Here is a 20,921-nt window from a genome sequence, read left to right on the forward strand (position 1 = left end):
CCTTTTCATTTAAGGCTTTTACTAGAAATCTCTACAGGGCAGCCACTTGGGAATAACAAAAACAAGAAAACCCACGTTTGGGAAAATAAGAAAGCCCGATAGATGTGGTCCCTCAAGAGGTGGAACACTAAAACTCCCATATGTTTCAGAACTCTCATTCTCTTGAAAAAGTCTGTATCAACACTTCCCTCAAAGTGTTGCCATCAAAGCCTACTGTTGGAGCAATGGTGCCATCTTCAGTGGGGCTCTCCGGACTATAGCTGCCCAGTTAGCCCCTACTCCTTGTGCTCTAGGTCTCCTTCCATAGGAGTTCGATAGTTCTTGCCCCTCCCCGTTCTCCCAGCACCGGAGGATGATTGGACCGGCTGAGCCGGTCCCGCCAGCCGCTCCCAGGATCCGAGGAAGGGCGCACCCAGCCTCCTTGCCCTTAATGTAGCCACTCCCTCCTCGCCTGGGTTCCACCCTGCTCCACCCAGCCCGGCTGCCTAAACACCCATCGCCCCGCTGTAGCTCCGCCCCTTCTCCCTTAGCCCGCCCCTCTCTATTACGGGTTCTCGCTCCGTGCTCCTGGTGGATGTGGTTTTTCGGGGAGAGACCACGCTTCCCATGAAGCTCACCAACTGCTCCGCCTTCCCGCCGGAGCCTGACCCTTCCCAGAGTGCTTGGCGATTCCGGCGTGCGAGGCCCTTGGAGGGCAAGGCCCCAGGGCCTGGCTTAAGAGCGCGAAAGGCGAACTGGGAATTGTAGTTCAAGAGTCCGCAAAGTCGACTAGAGGCGGCCTGTAGAAGGGACTCGTTGTCCCAGCGTGCCTTGCGCTTCAGCCCGCGCGCTCGCAGCTTCTCGCTCTCGCTCGCCCGCCCGCTCCCTGGCTAGCTCGCGCTTTCGCTCGCGCTTTCCTCGCGGATCGAAGGGGCTGTAGGCACAGCCTGCGGCTGGGAAGGAAGACAGAGGCGGCGGCTCAGGAGGAACGAGGCTGCAGTGGTGGTGGTGGTAGTGGGAAGATGTCGGGCGAGGACGAGCAGCAGGAGCAAACTATCGCCGAGGACCTGGTTGTGACCAAGTATAAGATGGGGGGCGACATCGCCAACCGTGAGTGCGGGCCTTGGGGGTCCGGAGATCGAGGCTGAGAGGGGGAGGCAAAGGGGACGGTGCTGGGCTGGCCCCGGAGGGGCTGGAGCGGTGGGGTCATGCGGAGTGAGCAGCTGAGGGCCCCGCGCCGGTCCACCGTGGGTGGCGTGGTGGGAAGACTCCGTGTCGCGCCTGGGACCTGAGCCGCTGGGCCTGGGCTGGAGTCTGGGGAGGTGTGGGGCCCTGACCGGGAAGAGCGCAGAGCAGGGCCCCCAGCCGGCTCCGATCTTAGGCCGTTAGTCAAGAGGCAAGGCGCATCTTCTGCCCCTCACCCTTCGGTCCGGATCCCTGCCTCTTATTCTGCCAGCGGCGAGGCCACCTCGAAAAGGAAGCGCCCAGCTGTTGGCGACGGAAGCGCCCCTCTATTTTGTTTTGGCTCCCCGGCATCAAGAGCCCAGCCGGCACGTGTCGCCGGGTTCCCATGCGGATCGCCGGCTCCCTTCCTCTGCTACAGTCCCTGACACCAGCTTCCCTACCACGTGCTTTGCTGGAGTCTTTCGTTTTTTACTTCAACTCCTTCGCTGGTGGGGCCCCCTTCTCCTCTTGGGCCAGCTCAGGGATCGTTGGAGGACACCCCTGGAGCTCCTAACACAACTCTTGGAGATAATATCTGGCTTTTCTTGAAGTTATTACTACCAACAATCTGTGCAGATAGCCTTAGCCGTCAGATTTGATCTCAGGGACTTGATAACGCTAGGAGTGTTTTGAGGTTCTCACCCCAACTAGGCAGTCTTGTGAATGGTACTGAAAAGAGGGTGGGGGGCTGATTTTAGCATCTGAGAAATCATCCTTATTACCACTGTGCTGGGACTTTCTCAGCAGCTGCCTGCCAAGCTTGGCAGATGTCACACTTTCCTTTTTCTCTCTTTGCAGTTTACCTTTTCACTTTAAAACCCAATTAGGGGAACAGAAAATGCTTGTTTGGGCTTTTAAATGGTTTTGACAGTAAAGATAGGTATTTAGGATCCCTTTGGTCCTATGGCTGAAAACCTGTGTTTTTCATGCTTCCAAAGACTTGGATCACAAAAATCAAATCTGAAGTTCAGGATAGGCCATGGTGAGGGCATCCAGTGAACAGAACAATGCTTTATAACATAATGAACATTTAATATAGTGCCTTATTTGGAGTGCTTTTTAGTATTAGTGGTTTGAATCAAAAAAATGTTTTCCCTTGCAACTTACAACTTCTGAGGCACTTGTGATCCCAGATACTAGTTTGAAACTCAGGTCTTACACCTCTTTGAGATGTGCTACAAGCTGTAAGACATGAGCCTTTGAAGCTCAGGAACTTTAGATTAAGTCCCTTTGGTTTATACACCGGTTGATGAGGAAATAGTTTTACACAGATTGAGATTACTAACATCTAATTGGGGTGTCTGAGAAGGGAAGAAGGTAGCATTTAACAATGCATCAGCTTCGAGTCAGCAATTCTGTGTCTATCTTCCTCTTGTTCCTGACGCCTATAAATTTCTTCCAGTCTGCTTTGCATGTATGTTGGTCACCTTGCTGAGGTGAGAACCCCCTTGAAGTTCGTAACTGTCCTACCACGCCACTGGTATCTTTGGAAAGTCTCCCTTCACTAGGGAGACAGATGGTGTTTACCCAGTTGTCACATTCTATAGGGAGAGAAGGGTGTGTGGCTTTTTTATTTTAGGAAAAGGAAGGTAGAAATTTAGTGATTATAAGTAGGTATATTCCAAGAGACAAACTTGTTCCCTCTTTCAGCCTTGGGCAATGGCACTAAGGAATATTACAAACGCTAATTTCTAGGTATTGTTTGGATGGTAACTTAGACAACACATACAGGGCTGACATGGTGGGATTCTGTCCCCAGGGGTACTTCGGTCTTTGGTGGAAGCATCCTGCTCAGGTGTGTCCGTACTGAGCCTGTGTGAGAAAGGTGATGCCATGATTATGGAAGAGACAGGGAAAATTTTCAAGAAAGAAAAAGAAATGAAGAAAGGTAAAGAATCAATCCCCCCACTAATTTCCCAAGTTTGACCCTTACTCAGTCCTGTTTGTTTTATTGTAATGATGTAACCCCCACCTAAGCTCTGGTTGAGATATTTGGACATTTGAAATGGCAGGTGGGATACAAGCAGTTTCCTACCCAATCCAAACTGATTAAACAGGCAAGACCCTGAAGAAAATCCTTCCATTTTTCCAAGGGGCAGCAGGGCTCCGAAAGAGACATTGAGAGAGAGAGACAGCAGGGTAGTAAGGCTGATGATTGTCTCTTTACAGGTATTGCCTTTCCCACCAGCATTTCAGTAAATAACTGTGTATGTCACTTCTCCCCTTTGAAGAGCGACCAGGACTATATTCTCAAGGAAGGTGACTTGGTAAAAATGTAAGCTTAAGCCATTTTAGACCACTTGTCTTTTTCCTAAGCATTTGCATAGTGCTAGTTGCTAATGCTGTGCTCTCCTCTTGCCTTTCAGTGACCTTGGGGTCCATGTGGATGGCTTCATCGCTAATGTGGCTCACACTTTTGTGGTTGATGTAGCTCAGGTAGGTGGTCTGCTTTGAATTTTTTTCCACTTGTGGGGAGGGTATGCTGCTGCTTCTTATTCCCACCCCTTACCACCATATACAGTTTGAGAGAGTCCCTAGAGAAATAAAAGGAGAAAAGTGTTGGCTGGCCTTGCATAGTGACCAGCTCAGTTAGAATGATTTTCCAGGGAGTACTGATTACATTTCCTTATCTACAGGGGACCCAAGTAACAGGGCGGAAAGCAGATGTCATTAAGGCAGCTCACCTTTGTGCTGAAGCTGCCCTGCGCCTGGTCAAACCTGGAAACCAGGTAAGCTGTTTAGTCCAGTTCTAAACCCTGATAGAATGTAAGAAGCATTAGCCATTTATAGCTATTCTGTATTGAACTGTCCCCTTCTCCTACAGCCCCCTTATAAAATAGCTTTTTTTCTTTTAAGTTTATTTATTTTGAGAGAGAGTAAGCACCAGTCGGGTAGGGGCAGAGAAAGAGGGAGAGAGAACTCCAAGCAAACTCTGCACTGTGAGCAAGGAGGCCACCATGGGGCTCAAACTCACGAACCATGAGATCATGACCTGAGCTGAAACAAAGAGTGAGATGCCACTGAGCCACCCCGGGCACCCCCATCCCTTTCTTTTTAAAGCCCCAAAGTGGGCTCAAAAAAAAGCCCATGAGGTCAAGAGTTGCATGCTCTACTAAGTGAGGCAGCCAGGTGCCCCTAAAACATACAGCTCTTTAAAGTTCGTTGTATTGGGACACCTGGGTGGCTCAGTTTGTTAAGTGTCTGACTTTAGCTCAGTCAGATTTTCACAGTTCATCAGTTCAAGCCCTGCTTTGGGCTCTACGCTGACAGTGCAGGACCTGCTTCAGATCCTCTGTCTCTCTCTCCCCTCCCCCACCCTCAAAAATAAATAAACTTGTTTATATAAATGTTTATTTATTTAGTGAGAGAGTGCATGTTCGGATGGAGGAGGGGGAGACAAAGAGGGGGACAAAGGATCTGCACAAGCGCCAAAGCAGACTCTGCACAGACAGCAGTGAGCCCCCTGTGGGGATTGAACTCATAAGCTATGAGATCACAACTAACTCTGAGAGACTATCATAGATAAGTTCATATGCAGGTGTTAGGGGATATATGGTCCTTTCCTCATGGAGCCTATAGAGGTCCTCTCTTATTCGTGTTTTGGATATACATCTTTTCCTAAAATAATTTGAGGGATATCACTTAGAGTAAAACACAAATGTAAAAAAAAAAACAACTTTTTTTTTTTTTCTTTTTTTTTCTTTTTTCTCAACGTTTATTTTATTTTTGGGACAGAGAGAGACAGAGCATGAACGGGGGAGGGGCAGAGAGAGAGGGAGACACAGAATCGGAAACAGGCTCCAGGCTCTGAGCCATCAGCCCAGAGCCCGACGCGAGGCTCGAACTCACGGACCGTGAGATCGTGACCTGGCTGAAGTCGGACGCTTAACCAACTGCGCCACCCAGGCGCCCCAACAACTTTTTTTTAAGAACTGTTTTTTTTTTTTTAATTCTTTGTGTAATTAATCCCTACACCAAACGTAGGGCTCAAACTCACAACCCCAAGATCAAAAGTCACTTGCCCTTCCAATTGAGCCAGGCAAGTGCCCCCAAAAACCCAATTTTAAAAGCTTATAACAGAAATCACAGTAGTACCAGTAAACTGGTGGCAGAGAGAGGCCAAAAGTTAGTTTTGTGCTTTTGCAAGACAATATTAGAAAGCCCAGGGATCATAAACTATCGTGAATTACTATAATTTAACATCTTAGGCTATGCATGGAGACATTTTTTCTCACACTTCAGTCTCCAGGACCCTGTTCAATACTTAAAGCTTGCCCTTTTTTTTTTTTTTTTTGCTTTTGCTTTTTTTCATTTCTGTTCTCTCTTCTTCTTCTTTTAATTAGTTTGTACTTCACCATTGTTACTCGTTTGCGTCATTTTTACTTAAACCTCTGTCTTGGTTTGCTTATAACAATACCTACTTCATACAGTTGTTATGAAGCATTTTGAACAGTGCCTGGCACATAGTAAGCACTTGTGTTGGCTCTTATTACTTTGCGTGTTGATTATTTATATACTTAGAATTGTGTTATCTTCACTGGAAGGTGGTGGTGTGTACTGGCTATTATATAGTTATGACATACATCAGGAATTTCGGGATTCTTGCCCTATCGCCAATGCTTACTGTTTAAAAATAACTTTTTGAGGGGCGCCTGGGTGGCTCAGTCGGTTAAGCGGCCGACTTCGGCTCAGGTCATGATCTCGCGGTCCGTGAGTTCGAGCCCCGTGTCGGGCTCTGTGCTGACAGCTCAGAGCCTGGAGCCTGTTTCAGATTCTGTGTCTCCCTCTCTCTGACCCTCCCCAGTTCATGCTCTGTCTCTCTCTGTCTCAAAAATAAATAAACGTTAAAAAAAAAAAAAAATAATAATAATAATAATAACTTTTTGAGTTCAAATTTCCTAATCCGCAAAATAGGAAAAATGAAATTGTCACTTATTATCATAGGGTTGTTGTAACAATTGAAATGATCCATGTACAGTACCTAGCATATGGCTTAATAATATTAGTTATGATTACTTATTTTTCATTTTGTTTAAGAACTGTAGCTTAGGGGCACCTGGGTGGCTCAGTCGGTTGAGGGTCTGACTTTGGCTCAGGTCATGATCTCATGGTTTGTGGGTCCGAGCCCCGCATTGGGCTCTGTGCTGGCAGCTTGGGGCCTGGAGCCTGTTTCGGATTCTGCGTCTCTCTGTCTCTGCTCCTCCCCTGCTCACACTCTGTCTCTCTCTCAAAAATAAAGATTAAAAAAAAAAATTAAAAGAAAAAAAGAACTGTAGCTTAGGTGGGGGTCAGATCATGTTTGAAAGGTAAGAAGGGGAAAATCAGAGTTTGCTGTTCCCTCTCAACAAATATTGTGGAATAAACACTGGATTCATCACTAGAAAACCTGGGTTTATCCCAGTTTCTTCAAGTTAACTGGCTTAAGCCTGGGAAAATCTTAACCTTTCTGTGCCTCAGTTTCTTCATGTTTTAAATCGGGATATGGGGTATAGATCTGCTGTATTCACCTTTCAGAATTGTCTAATTAGACCATCTTTGTGAAAGCACTTTGTAAAATGATATGCAAACGTAAGGTGTTTTTAAGCTGTAGGGATAATAACTTGAAATGAAAAACCAATGAGAGTCGTTGCTCTTGATGGAGGGTATTGGGACTATCAGTTTTTTATATTTTTCATTCTCATGGTGGAGAGCTTATTGGCCCCTTTATATATCTCACCTGTTATTTGATCTTGTACTTCTAGAACACACAAGTGACAGAAGCCTGGAACAAAGTTGCCCACTCATTTAATTGCACACCAATAGAAGGTGAGACCTCAGATAACAGGGTTGAGGGTCTGAGTGGTTTAGTAGAATTAAGGATTTTGCTCCTTCGAAGATCCATTCTGACTCTAGCACAGTGTAAGCCAAAACCTTTTCTCCCCTTAGTTTTCATAGGCACTTTTCCCTCACTGCCTGCCTCATCAACCTACATAGGTGGGTGGATTTGAGAACCTTTTGGGTTCTAGATGGCTTTGTCCTGTCCTCAGGTATGCTGTCACATCAGTTGAAGCAGCATGTCATCGATGGAGAGAAAACCATTATCCAGAATCCCACAGACCAGCAGAAGTAGGTGCCAGTTCCACCCTTTGCTTTCCACCCTCTGAGTCTAGTCACGAACATTTTCTTCATGCTCCCAGCTTACTCTTGTCTGTCTTCTTTTACTTCAGACTCCAGGAACTACTTATTGTTTTTATGGTTCCCTTTCTATTCCTTTTAGGAAGGACCATGAAAAGGCTGAATTTGAGGTACACGAAGTATATGCTGTGGATGTTCTTGTCAGCTCAGGAGAGGGCAAGGTGAGGAGAGTTTACCAGAGCTAGCACAGAAGAGTGACCGAGGGTGTGTTCTAAGAGCACCAGCCCAAATGTGACCTAACTTTTTACTCTTTTAGGCCAAGGATGCAGGACAGAGAACCACCATTTACAAACGAGACCCTTCTAAACAGTATGGGCTAAAAATGAAAACTTCACGTGCCTTCTTCAGTGAGGTTGAAAGGCGTTTTGATGCCATGCCATTTACTTTAAGGTACTACTACTGCACTTAGCAAGAACAGTACTTGGAACCAGTCTGACTCCCTAGACCACACACATTTAAAAACTTGAGGAAAATGTTACTTGATAGGGAGTTAAGGATGCCTGAATTTGTCTTCCACCACCCAGAGCATTTGAAGATGAGAAGAAGGCCCGCATGGGTGTGGTGGAATGTGCCAAACACGAACTGCTGCAGCCATTTAATGTTCTCTATGAGAAGGAGGGTGAGTCCTAAGAAGAGAGCTTCACTTTGGAGCCCCTGATTACAGTCCCCCGCTCTAGCTTACAGAAAAGGAGTGTGACGAGGGGACATTTTATCAAAACACTTCCTTTCTTCCATAGGTGAATTTGTTGCCCAGTTTAAATTTACAGTCCTGCTCATGCCCAATGGCCCCATGCGGATAACTAGTGGTCCCTTTGAGCCTGACCTTTACAAGTCTGAGATGGAGGTCCAGGATGCAGAGCTAAAGGTCAGTGTGTGACGGAAAGGGGTGAACACATTGCACATGTCCTGGGAGTGAGGAGGAGGTGTCAGCAAAGTCCTGCAAAGGGCCGGGATACTGAGACATTTTGTGTTTCCTCAGCATTCCTCAAAATTTGTTTTCCTTCCTCCTCCTATTTTCCAGGCCCTCCTCCAGAGTTCTGCAAGTCGGAAAACCCAGAAAAAGAAAAAAAAGAAGGTATGATTATCCGTCTCTGGCAGGGTGAACTTGATCCCTCTTGAGTCCACCTTCCTGGGTGTTGTGGTGGGCATATATGTATCTGTATATCCTTACTTTCCCTTTCCTCAGCCTTGACCTAGAGCATTAGGATATTTTTGTCCTTGGTACCCTGGATACTACCCCAGGTAGTTGGAAACTGACAAGTCTTCCTCTCTTTTCCACGAATATAGGCCTCCAAGACTGCAGAAAATGCCACCAGTGGGGAAACATTAGAAGAGAATGAAGCTGGGGACTGAGGTGGGTCCCATCTCCCCAGCTTGCCGCTCCTGCCTCATCCCTTTCCCACCACACCCCAGGCTCTGTGAAGTGCAGTTCGTCTTCTCCACCCAGGACCGCCAGCAGAGCAGGATCTCCCTGCCCCCATCCCTGTCCCTACCCCACTCCCTGTCCAACAACAACCAGCTCCAACTGACTCTGGTCTTGGGAGGCCAGGCTTCCCAGCCACCGAAGACTACTTTAAATAGAAAAGAGAAATTGAATAATAAAATCAGGAGTCAAAATTCATCGTCTTCAAGCCCCTCTTTCTAGCCTTTTTCTACTACTCTCTGCTTTGGTCAAGGTTTATGACCCTACAACAGAACAGGGAGAAGGCTAAAGTAGCCGCCACCACTAAAAACTCAGCTGAAATTTTTTTATACCACTCTGGTGTCAGCATTTTCCCATCTGTTGGGGCTTCTTCCTCTCTTTTCCCATTCTCCCCAGGTATTTTATCAGGCCTCAAAATAAAGAGGAGCTATATTCAGATTGTTTTTATTCACGTGTGGCAGATTCCTTTCTGATCCAGACTGGTCAGGCCCCTCTCATTTTTAGGAGCTGGAGCCTGCATTTACCAAGAGATTCTCATCTGTCAAATGGATCCTCATTTGTAAATCTCTTTAGTCGTTTTTGTTCTGCAGGACTTTTTTTGTCTTCACAAAGCTGTAAAGAAGTAATCCATCTCCACCTTGTCCATTTCTTTGGAGTCGATGGGGGGGCGATCCCCTGTTTCATCTTAGACACCTGAGCTGGAAGCTCAACTGTGGTTTTGTTCCCTGTTTGAAATATTTTGACTTCCCTCCCTGAAAGAAAGACCAGGAACCAGAGGAGCAGACTGACTGAAGAGACAACTCCTGGCTTTCTGAAGCTGTGGACTTGGATTGGATGAATTGCTAGGGGTTTGGAGAGGAAGGTGATGAAATTCGGTACCTCTGGCATGCTGTCCCAGGGAACTAGGGCTCCCGCTAACTTATGAGGTTTTTAAACATGTTGAAAATGACATGGCGTTAAAATAAATTTGGATTTGCTCATAATCATGTGCCTTTGTGTGCTGTGCTTATTTGATAAAGATGGGGGAAATGTCAACTGAAGTGATGGTCATTTGGAACTAGTTTTTGATATTGCCATATTCTGCTGTTCTAAAGAAATACTGTGGGTTGGGACAATACATTTTTTATGACAGTTTTTAAGGTTTTTTTGAATAAAAACTTACCCCTTGTTGCTGACAATTTGTTCAGGACAATTAATGTGTACTGCAAAAAATAAAACACCATATTGAAGTGTTTGTCTTGATTTAGGAAACCAGGAAGAATGCCTTTAGTATTAGGTCCAGAAGCCTTAGGATAACAGCTGATTAATACATTTCATATGTTATATGCATTGTATACTCTTATTACAATAAGTTAAAGACGATGTTAAAATGCTGAGGAATAGAAATTTACAGCATTGTGTGTATATTTGAAAAAAACACGTGTAAGAACCGATGCAGTTCAAACGTGCGTTTTTCAAGAGTCTGCTGTTAGGGGCAATCAACAGGTGAAATCCCGATCCTAGTGGACTTGGTAAAATGTTGCTGGAGTTAACTTCAAAAGCTTGTTATATTCTGATAATACTAGAACTACTTAAACACTTGGAAAGAGGGCCCTAGAAGTTTTAATTTTTAAAGTTTATTTTGAGAGACCGAGTAGGAGGGCTGAGAGAAAATCCCAAGCAGGCTCCACACTGTCGGAGCAGAGCCCCTCAGCAGTACTGATCTCGTGAATCTTGACATCATTACCTGAGCCTAGATCAAGAGTAATATGCTTAACTGACTGAGCCATCCAGGCACCCTGAGGGCCGTAAGTACGTTTTTTCCAGAGTTAAAAAATGAAATGTTGCTGTATAAAAAAAACATGAAAAAAGGATTGTCACGAAAAGCCTTACAGTCTCTTATTAAAGGTGAAGTCTATGGTAAACTGTTCTTTTTCATCCTTCCTAGCTCAAGTTTCCCGTAGCCAAATCTACAAGTATCTTTTCTGGGTGCTTCTGGCCTGACCATACCATGAGACTGGGAAGATCAATCTTAACACCAAATATTCTCAGTCTAGAGAAGACAGTTGATCTTGCTTCCTGTATGTACATTGGTTTGATCTTAACTCCTAAGTAGAGGCAGAATCACTTAAGTATTTTTCTTTTTTTAATGTTTATTTATTTATTTTTGAGAGAGAGACAGAGCATGAGCGGGGCCGGGGCAGAGAGAGAGGGAGACACGGAATCCAAAGCAGGCTCCAAGCTCTGAGCTGTCAGCACAGACTCGGTCGCGGACTCGAACTCACGGACTGAGATCATGACTTGAGCCGAAGTCGGACATTTAACCGACTGAGCCACTCAGGCGCCCTGAAGTATTTTCTGAACAAGATGTACTGAGCCAGAAATCTTGTGGCATTCAGCCTCATGTATCGTGGGGGAAAGACTATAGCTGAGAAAGAAAAAGCGTTCATCTAAGTAACAAAGCTCTCTTCGTAGTATGACGGCTTTCTCAACTCCCCACTTACACGTTCTGGAATCTTAAGACCTTCGTAAGTTACGAGATAGAATCTCCCTGCAGCAATTTAAAAATAAACCGGTAAAACAAATTAGGAATTTTTGTATAGACCGCAGGTAACCATAGTAAAATGGAGGGTGCAGCCAGGAAACTGCAACTCCCATGAAGCAGCGAGAGGGAAAGCGGAAGTCGCTATCGTTTGCTTGTCTTCACCTCTCGGACCCACATTGGAAATATGTGCTCACGCTGAAACAACACAATATCTTCATAATAAAACTGAGGGAAGGGGGATTTTGTAACTCAAATTCAAAATGTCTTCCCAGAGAACTCCTAATTCAATCAATCTACCACCTGAGACGAGCTGAATGCCATTATTACTCTTCTTAGGCAGCCCCGCCCCTGGAGGGAAAAGTGAGATAACGGAAATGACGACACAGCTCCCTGTTAAATAGCTGTAGGCGGGCCTCTGGCGCTCTCTCCGCCTTAGCGCCATCTTCTTGGGTGAGTGTTGGGGCTGTTTGTGTTTGTATTCCGTGCTCAATCCATTAACATCCGATCTCTGCACTTGCCATCATTACACGAAACTAACTGTAGCTTTTTTCTCTTTACCTGTAGAAACCTCTCCGCCATGAGAGCTAAGGTAAGCAGTCCTTGGCAGTAAGCTGAGGCAGTAGAGATTAGTGATGGGGGGCGGGGGACAACTAGGCAAGGGAAGTCCGCCATGGTTCCCGAGCCGCTGGGTTCTCAAGGGTGCCCAAGAGCTAGCGGAAGAGGAAAGGCTAATTTGGGGAGAAGCAAAAGAGGTGGGTAAGTACTGTGGGCACAAAGGGCGGGAGTAGAAAAGCGCACGCGGGATTCATATCTATTTTGGCGGGTGAGGGTGGGAGTCCAAATTATTGCTGGATTTACTGTGACTATACCTACATAGTTGGTCAAGAACCTGCCAGGTTCTAAATAATGCCCTTCACATCTCTGCCCAGATCTCTTATTAAAACTAATCTCTTGTTTTATTCTCTGCCTCTGGCTGTGATGGGTTGCAGTGGAGGAAGAAGCGAATGCGCAGGTATGTTGAGACTTGACCGGCCAACACAGGAAGAGGGAAATGTAGCGTGTCTTGGACAAAACTTGGAACGTTTGGTTTAGAAATCTGAAAGAATTTGAGGTGAAAACGTTATAAGCATTGACTTGCATAGTCGGGGATTGAACGCAGGATAGTAGAACTGAAGTACTTGTCCGTTTTGACACCCCATGTATTAGATGCACATTTAAGATGGGAGGGAAAGACTGAACTCGGGTTTGTGGGCAGGAGATGTATTCCCGTGTCTGCTTTTCAGGCTGAAGCGTAAAAGAAGAAAGATGAGGCAGAGGTCCAAGTAAACCGCTAGCTTGTGCACCCATGGAGCCACAGGAACAGAAATAAGGAAAGCCAGAGGCCAGGGACGCTGGTACCAATTGTTGGACTGCATGCCTACTTTCTAGAGCTTGATTCAGTGGATCTAGAACATCCATCGCCATCTGATCGCAACGACCACCTTTGAGAGACTCGCCTTGTTCATATCAGAAGTCCCTTTTGGTCCGTTGCTCTGGACCTGTGACTTTCGGGACTAATTCTGTTTTCATGTGTGGCTGAATGTAACAACGTATACAATAAATCTTCTCTTCTGCTGTCTTAGCTGAAGAAAAAAATGGTTTTGTCTGTTACGTCGTTTTTATTGGCTGGGGATTCTCTGTCAGTGCAGTAGGGCCTCTTGAACACCCACGCTGTAGAGCGTTGAGCGCGCTACATAGGCTACAGCCCGGGGTGTGACTCCTGTTCCTGGCCGACATTTGGTCCCCAAGCCCTTGGAGTCGGTAGATACTGGGTGGCCCTTACTTCCCAGAAAGGGTGTAGTATAAGCGAGGGGATAGGTTTGAAGGTGGTTCGCGGCCAAGTTAGGGGCAAACGGCACTGCTGCTCTTATTCTTACCTAAGACTAAGTTACTAAGTTCCGCTTTTGAGGCGCTACTGTGCTGTTGCGTCCGGTTGCTATGGTGACACCCAAAGCTTGCTGGGAACTTCCTGCGGCTAGTCACACTAGTACTTCGCACACCATAGAGTAGTTCCGGGTCTGGTGGCTAGAGCGTCATTTCTTCCGCAGGAAGCGGAAGGGCAATAGGGTAGGCGGCTCTTTGTCGAAGCTAGAGGACCGGCAGGCGGCAGCAGCAACTACGGCGGCGGCGGCAGGTGAGGGAGGCGGGAGACTTAGGTGGAGGCCGCGCCCGGAGGGGAGGAGTCGGGGCCGGCCCAGCAGCTGGGCTCGGCTGGGCTACACAAGGCCCCCCAGGACCGAGCTGGTTCTTCCTCATGCCCCAGGGCCGAGCCCCTTTTCTGACTGACCCTGCTTCGCGAGCAAACGCCAGCTCCGTGACGTCACAGCCCTGCCCATCCCCGCAGCTTGATGTCACCTGGAGTCCCCCCTTTCCGCTTCACTTGTGCTCCCTTAGTGTCCTTTTCGCCTGGTCCACGGCTGAGCGCGGGTCGCACTGCACAGAACCTAGCAAGCTGGAAGACTTGCTGCATAAAACTCTTAGGACTTCTTTTCCAAACTCTGGGGTGTTGAGAAGCGTCATAATCACCGCCCCCAAGTCTAATCAGCCATCCCATTGCCTTGTCAGTCGCTGCTCTTGCACGACTCCGCATTCGGAGTTAACTAACCTCAACCCTAGGCCGGGCTCTGATCCCCACATCTTCCTTCATCTTGAGGCAGAGTACCCCTCCCTCTTTGTTCACTCAGGGCTGGTTTTCCAACCCATCCTCCTAGGCTCCCAGATTAGTTCTATATTCTTACTTTTCTTGCCGACAATTCCCTTTGATAGGTGAAATTCAGTTTGAACTCAGAGGGAATCTTGGAAGTGCCCAGAGCTCTTGCCATTTTGTCAGACTTCTTTATTGTAACAAACATAGGCCTCTGTTCCTACCCTTCTCCCACCAAGACTCTGTTTGTTTTTTCCTGTTCAGAACCCAGCAGTGATGTGGAGGTGGAGACCCACAGGAGCCCCGGACTTCACCTGAGCTACCTCAGGTATCGAACAATCCTGGAAGAATTGGGTGGGGAGGAGTATCATAGCTGATTATCTGCCTCTGGTGGGAGTTGCAGCATGGTTCAAGCTTAGATAGATGGTATTTATTTTTCACTGGGTCATTTCCCTTTAAGTAAAAATTTGTATCTTCTTTTTTACTACTCTTCTTTCTTGATTGTTTCTATTTGGGGACTACATGCCTTTGGAGGAAAAGGATCTTTCTCCTTTTACAGATTCTTCTGTAACTCTGGTCTCTTATCTGGTTGGTTCATTTTAGGGACCTCTGAAGGCAGAGTCAAGCCAGTAGGGAAGGTGCTTGGGGGGAAACGAAGACCAAAGAAACCAGGAAAGATTTCCTTATACTCCAGGGGAAGCAATATGAAGTTTTCCTATATGAACAGCAGGGGGAGCCTGGTCACTGCTTAGGAAAGGCTTATGAGGTCAAACACGTGGTGGCAGGGACTCCCAGTCTTCTTGGGGGTGGGGAGAGGGGAGGGCTAGAACCAGGGCAGTGGACTGACATTCCAGAGCTCTCTTGGGAAAGAGGAGACTTAAAAAGCTTTTATAGAGCCTATAAATAAAGAGGATCTTTATGGGGTGAGGAATAGTGTGGTTTGATGTCAGTGGTATCTTCTAATGGGGAATAGGAGGGGGCTGTAGAATGGGAAAAGAAAGGTCACTTGTTCCTGTGAAATTAACTCCTTCCTCCCACCTTGACCTTACTACAAATGGTTTTGTCCTTTGGGGGTGTATAAGTGGAGATCCCAGCTGTAGAACTACCCCCTCTCCCCGAAATGGAGTGGAGGGAGCTGACGACACTGGTGTTGACAGCAGAGGTGAGCTGGGAGAGAATACTAAAAAATGATAGGTTTAGGAACTGCCATCAAGCTGGTGACACTAGTCTCTTCATTTAGGATTTCCTGGGGTCTAGAGTGCCCTCACCTGAGATCCCACGGAAGAGGGGTTAAGGGAAGTTTTGTCTGCAGTGTCCCGTTATCCACAGCCCTAGTAAGCTCACCAGCCCATCTTGGCCACTTCCCAATCTCCTCCTAACCTACTGAGACACTGAGACAGCAGTTTTAATTTCACTTTCTCAACTTTAATAAGGTCAGCTTAGAAGGGGAAATAAAACCCAACACTGTTTTCTCCTTGCCCCCTCCTTGGCCTGTCATCATTAGTGAGATGAAGTGGCTTCACCCCAGCTCCCTCCTCCATTAGTCAGGCTAGTGTGAATCATTCTGACCCAACCAGGTGCACGAGGGCCTGGGAGGGACTTCTGACAAGCCAGCCAGTCCAGCCAGAATTCTCATCCCTTAGATTTTCCATCTCCAAAGCCATTGCCTGTCTGGCCTGCCTCTTGCTGGACTGCCTGCTCTGTAGCTGGGAAGAGTGTGGCCTCTCTGGAAGACACCTGTTTGACACAGTTCTTCTCTTTCCTAGCGGTCACCAAGGGTGGCAAGAAAAGGAAGAAAGCCCTGAGTTGGGGGGGACCAGAATGCCTGACCGGGACAGCTATGCCAACGGCACCGGGAACAGCGGTGGAGGCCCTGGAGGAGGTGGCAGCGAGGAGACCAGTGGGGCAGGGGCAGGCAGTGGCGGGGCCAGCTCAGATGCCATCTGTAGAGACTTCTTGAGGAATGTATGCAAGCGAGGCAAGCGTTGCCGCTATCGTCATCCAGACATGAGTGAGGTATCCAACTTGGGGGTGAGCAAAAATGAGTTCATCTTCTGCCATGACTTCCAGAACAAGGAGTGTAGCCGCCCAAACTGCCGATTCATCCATGGCTCCAAGGAGGATGAGGATGGTTATAAGAAGACAGGAGAGCTTCCCCCTCGGCTGAGGCAGAAAGTGGCAGCCGGCCTGGGCCTTTCACCAGCTGACTTGCCGAATGGCAAAGAGGAGGTCCCTATCTGCCGTGACTTTCTCAAGGGTGACTGCCAGAGAGGAGCCAAGTGCAAGTTTCGCCACCTGCAGCGGGATTTTGAGTTTGATGCTCGAGGTGGAGGAGGCACTGGTGGTGGTGGTGCAACAGGCCCAGTCCCCCCAGGACGACGTCACGACCTCTATGATATCTATGACCTCCCTGACAGGGGCTTTGAGGACCATGAGCCAGGCCCCAAGCGCCGGCGAGGTGGATGTTGCCCCCCGGATGGCCCCCATTTTGAATCCTATGAATATAGCTTGGCTCCACCCCGAGGGGTGGAGTGCAGACTGCTGGAGGAGGAGAATGCCATGCTCAGGAAGCGGGTGGAGGAGCTTAAGAAGCAGGTCAGCAACCTGCTGGCCACCAATGAGGTACTGCTGGAACAAAATGCCCAGTTCCGCAATCAGGCCAAGGTCATGACCCTGAGCTCTACTGCACCAGCAACTGAGCAGACTCTGGCCCCCACTGTGGGCACTGTTGCCACTTTTAACCATGGCATTGCCCAGACTCACACTACTCTCAGCAGCCAGGCTCTACAGCCTCGCCCTGTATCCCAGCAAGAACTGGTGGCCCCCACTGGAGCTCCAGCTGCTCCCCCAACTAATGCTGCACCTCCTGCTGCTCCACCACCCCCACCCCCACACTTGAACCCAGAGATCACGCCATTGTCAGCTGCTCTGGCTCAAACAATTGCCCAGGGAATGGCACCCCCACCTGTCTCCATGGCTCCTGTGGCTGTATCTGTGGCTCCTGTGGCCCCAGTGGCTGTATCGATGGCCCAACCCTTGGCAGGAATCACAATGAGCCACACCACCACTCCCATGGTGACTTACCCCATCGCTTCCCAGAGCATGCGTATCACAGCCATGCCACACTGATGGGGCTAATGGACACTCCCCTGGTATAGCCTCCCAGGGCTGGGGTCGAGGGGCCCTTACCCACTCGCCTAGCCTTCCCAGGCCCTGTCTGAAGGGCTCACTCAAGAACTAGGACAAGAGACTACAAGGAGTTTGCTTCTGAGAAAGGGTTGGGCTGGTCTGTTTTCTCTCACCTCCCTTTTATGAGGGTCCTCTTGTCCATCTTCCTTCAAGCCTCACAGAGGGGGCTTTCATAGGAGTGCAGACTGAAGCCAGCAGAAAGGAAGGACTGACTGAGGGGCCGTATGTACCCTGATGGGAAGATGGGGACATCCCTTGTCTTGTCCTCTCTTCTGCATAGCACAGGTTCCAGCACTGGCTTTGGAAGAAAAAAAACAAAAACAAAAAAACCCTGCCCAGAGGGAAAGCCAGGAGAGATTGGGAAGTGGGTGGCCAGGAGAGAAGGCCTAATAGGAGCCTTCAGACAATTGGGGGCCTAGTTGAGTTCGAGAATACAGGAAACTGTTCCTGGGCCCAAGGGAAGGTGGGGACCATAGTACTCCAGTCCAAAGACTAGGGGAGCATTCATTACCTTGGCTTGGCTTGGAAATCCATAGGGCAGGGCCCACCACTTTCCAAAGAAATAAAAAAAGAATTATTTTTAACAAATGGAGGCAGTGAAAACTTGCTTAGATAAACTGTGTGGAAGATGAGAGCAGTAAATATATCTCATGCCAAAATGGGATAAAGACCCCACCCTCACACAGCTTGGATAAGGTTGGGCAGAGGCCAGGTGAAGGGTAGGGACCCAGAGCAAAATTAAACGGCGCTTTGTGGGGTAAAAGCATTGGAGCCACCTAGTCTAGTTTAAAAATAGTCCCATCTGTTGCTGGTTTCTATCTGCATGATACTATTCCCAGGATACCTTAGTAACCAGGGCTCTTGGGGTCATTTAGGGGGGCAGGTACTAAGGAGGGGTGGATGTGCTGGGGAATGGGAATGGGATATGTATTGACAGATCCCTTATTCAAACAGCAGGGCAGGTGGCAGTTGCTCTCTGAGTGGTTGATGACAGTTAATGCCCTTCTTACCCCATCCCTTCCTCAGTTACCAATGCCTTAAGCCTTCAAGGCTTGGGAGGTGCTGGGAAAAGGAAAGTTCTCCTGGGGACACAAACCTCAGGGTTCATCTCTTCCCTTTGCCTCCATATAGAACCACAGAGGTTTTAAATCCAATTAAGAGTCCATAAGGCCAGGGACCCCAGTAGCCAAACCTCAGTTCCTCCTCAGCTCGTAGTTGATGTAGGGGAAACAACTCAGGTATCTAGTCTGATGAGACCGTGGATTTGGGATACAGAACATGGTTCTGAGTTGTGCTTCCCCCATCATATCTGCTGCTACCTCTTGTTTTGTCTGGTTGATCACTCAGGTTACACCTGGGGTTGGAGATGGTGTGCTCGGTCAAGGCTGGTCATAAAAAAAAGAAAAGGCCTAAAGACTAGAAGTGGTCAAATACTGAAATATTGTGTGTGGACTCTAGAAACCACACACTGATAAGCTTAATGTTGATTTTTCTGGCACAGTTGTGGATTATTAAAAGAGATGGTTTATGAGTAGAGACAAATGTGATGATAGATACCAACATGAGTTCATCCCAGCCAAATCCTGACTATTTTCTTCTTGCCAAGTATCTCTAAAGAGATAGATTTGGGAAACTGTAATCATTGTATCTTCTTGATTAACATATGCCAGCCAAAGACTGCCAGGAATACACCTGTAGTCAAACAAATTGGGTTTAATGCTCACTGCAGTTATGGAGAGTGTGCCATGGGACCCATGCCTAGCAAAGGGACATTAGAAAGGACTTTTAGGACTTGGGACTCTGGTTAAGTGATTTGGGGGAAGGTTCAAGGAAGTGGGGCTTGGTTCCACTGGGTGCTGTCAGAGAAGCAGGGATACTTCTGTGATTGGGTATCTTAACTAGGAAAAGAGCAGACTAGAGTGAAGCTGAAATTGGTAATAAAGCAGCAGTCACCCATTAGTTGGGAGAAGGGGATGTTTGCTATTTCATGACTTGCACACTGACCTTGTTTTGTGTTTAAACAAAATTGTGAAGTGTGATCTTGGTTTTTTTTTGCCTCACTTCATCACAGTCACTGAGTGCCATTGTGTGATGTTGGTGTTTCATGAGATTGTGTCCAGTAGGAGAACATCATTTCCTAGCTGTGAGCCCAGGTCAGCCCTTAACAACCCGAAGCCCAGCACTGCCAGGCCTGTCCCCAGATGGCAGGGCTGCTTTGCTCTTCCTCATCTGCTAAGTCATTGCAGATAAGAGAATAATTATGGGTCAGTTAATGGTAGAGTTTGGCGGAGTCAAAACTCAACATCTTTGTGTAGTAAATGTTGATTAGCGCATTTTGTTAGAGAAACTTCTGGTCTCTAGTGATACACTCAAGGGCTGTGTTTTATTTAAAAAATTTATATAAAAATATGAAAAGCCCTGTTACCAACATTAACACACGGAAACACCAAGTAAACCTGAAAGTGCTGTAACTTGGATTGACTGAATTAATCCAAGAGGTCAGTTTGGATCAATTTGGATTGACCCTCTCCCTAAAAAAATTGCTTGAGCCTGTCTGAGAAAGAACTGCAGAGAACTACGTTGGCAATAATTCACATGAAAACAACACAGGACTTCAATTGGTTACAAAAAAATTAAACTCTTAGTCCTATAGTATGTCAATCCATAAATACTAAGAGCCTGCTATGTTCTAAGCACCTTCTGAGGAGCTCCAAAAGGGTAAGAGAACCATAGTAATACATTGTAAATATAACAGTTCTACCACGTCTTTTTGAGTGAAACCACTCTTAAAGGATTCTGTGTTCTAAGTGTAATTTTCAAAGAGGCCCATTGATAAATCAGTGGGGATAGCAGAAAAAAAAAAACCAAACGAGACTGAGGGGAAACCTAATAGATGTCTTCAAATATTTGAAGGGCTCTCCAATGGAGAAAAGGTCCTGTCTTGCTGCATAGGAAATAAATAGGGAGTTCTAGAATAATAGCTAACATTTACTGAGTACTTAATAATATAAGCCAAGGCACTGTGCTAGGCACTTTACATGCAATTTCTCTTTGACACAATGGGTTCTGTTATACAACCCAGTTTGCAGAGGAGAAAGGCTTAATGAGAGTAAGCTGCCCAGGGTTCTGCAACTACTAAGGAATGGAGCCAGGCATTCAGGCAGTCAGACTCCAGACTTGGCATAAAAAAGTTCTAATGATAGACCTACTTTGCAGTAACTTTTGAGGAATAATAGAGGATATTACCTCAAATCCTGTTGCCCCTTCCATCTTGGAGAGAGGGCAAGGACTAGGTTACCACATCTAATCCTCTCCCTCCCTGAGGATGTTAATGAAGTTTACATATTAAATGCAGATTGCAAATCCAGGAAGTTTGGGTATTCTCACTTAGACACTTCCTCGAACAAATGGCCGTGCTTTCTCCTGTTACAGATTTACTGCTTATCACCACCAGGTGGCACCTGGACTGCAGAATTGTCTACTGGCAGGGACCCACCCTGTTTACTTGTTCTGGTGCCTGCATTGCAGCTGCAGATCCTATGCCTCCTGGGCCTCAGCTGGGAAGAGACCTTCCTGAGGATTAGCTTTCATCTTCCACAGACTGTCTTTGGTAGAAGGGTCTGATGATCTAGATGGGGCGAGAAAGCAGATAAGCTTGGAAAGAAACTCCGTAGGTCACCCTCTCACCCCCCAGCCTAAGTGACCTGCTCCTCCTACTCTAGTGC

At 47.2% G+C, this 20,921-nt stretch overlaps 2 protein-coding genes across 4 annotated transcripts; both read left to right on the top strand.

The window, feature by feature from the left end:
- The first annotated feature begins 559 nt into the window (after positions 1–559).
- Positions 560–9,783, top strand: PA2G4 (proliferation-associated 2G4). Its single transcript, XM_045466962.1, has 13 exons — positions 560–1,089; positions 2,963–3,091; positions 3,373–3,478; positions 3,570–3,639; positions 3,840–3,932; positions 6,945–7,008; positions 7,230–7,308; positions 7,460–7,538; positions 7,634–7,767; positions 7,902–7,996; positions 8,115–8,242; positions 8,399–8,452; positions 8,665–9,783. Exons 1-13 carry the CDS (start codon positions 1,002–1,004, stop codon positions 8,728–8,730), a joined length of 1,185 nt encoding a protein of 394 aa, XP_045322918.1. The 5' UTR covers positions 560–1,001; the 3' UTR covers positions 8,731–9,783.
- A 1,903-nt stretch (positions 9,784–11,686) lies between these two features.
- ZC3H10 (zinc finger CCCH-type containing 10) lies at positions 11,687–20,563 on the top strand. 3 transcript variants are annotated; one of them, XR_006709438.1, is made up of 6 exons: positions 11,687–11,774; positions 11,889–11,913; positions 12,314–12,336; positions 12,608–13,497; positions 14,272–14,335; positions 15,248–15,262. XR_006709438.1 is itself a non-coding variant. In XM_045466162.1 (6 exons), exon 6 carries the CDS (start codon positions 15,829–15,831, stop codon positions 17,134–17,136), a length of 1,308 nt encoding a protein of 435 aa, XP_045322118.1. In that variant the 5' UTR covers positions 11,687–11,774; positions 11,889–11,913; positions 12,314–12,336; positions 12,608–13,497; positions 14,272–14,335; positions 15,774–15,828; the 3' UTR covers positions 17,137–20,563. The 3 variants fall into 3 exon arrangements, 2 of the variants coding, with proteins under 2 accessions (XP_045322118.1, XP_045322119.1); XM_045466162.1 differs by lacking the exon at positions 15,248–15,262 and adding an exon at positions 15,774–20,563; XM_045466163.1 differs by lacking the exons at positions 11,687–11,774; positions 11,889–11,913; positions 12,314–12,336; positions 12,608–13,497; positions 15,248–15,262 and adding exons at positions 13,518–13,923; positions 15,774–20,563.
- Positions 20,564–20,921: the final 358 nt, after the last annotated feature.

The sequence above is a fragment of the Leopardus geoffroyi genome, chromosome B4 (genome assembly GCF_018350155.1).
Source record: "Leopardus geoffroyi isolate Oge1 chromosome B4, O.geoffroyi_Oge1_pat1.0, whole genome shotgun sequence".
Taxonomy (NCBI): domain Eukaryota; kingdom Metazoa; phylum Chordata; class Mammalia; order Carnivora; family Felidae; genus Leopardus; species Leopardus geoffroyi.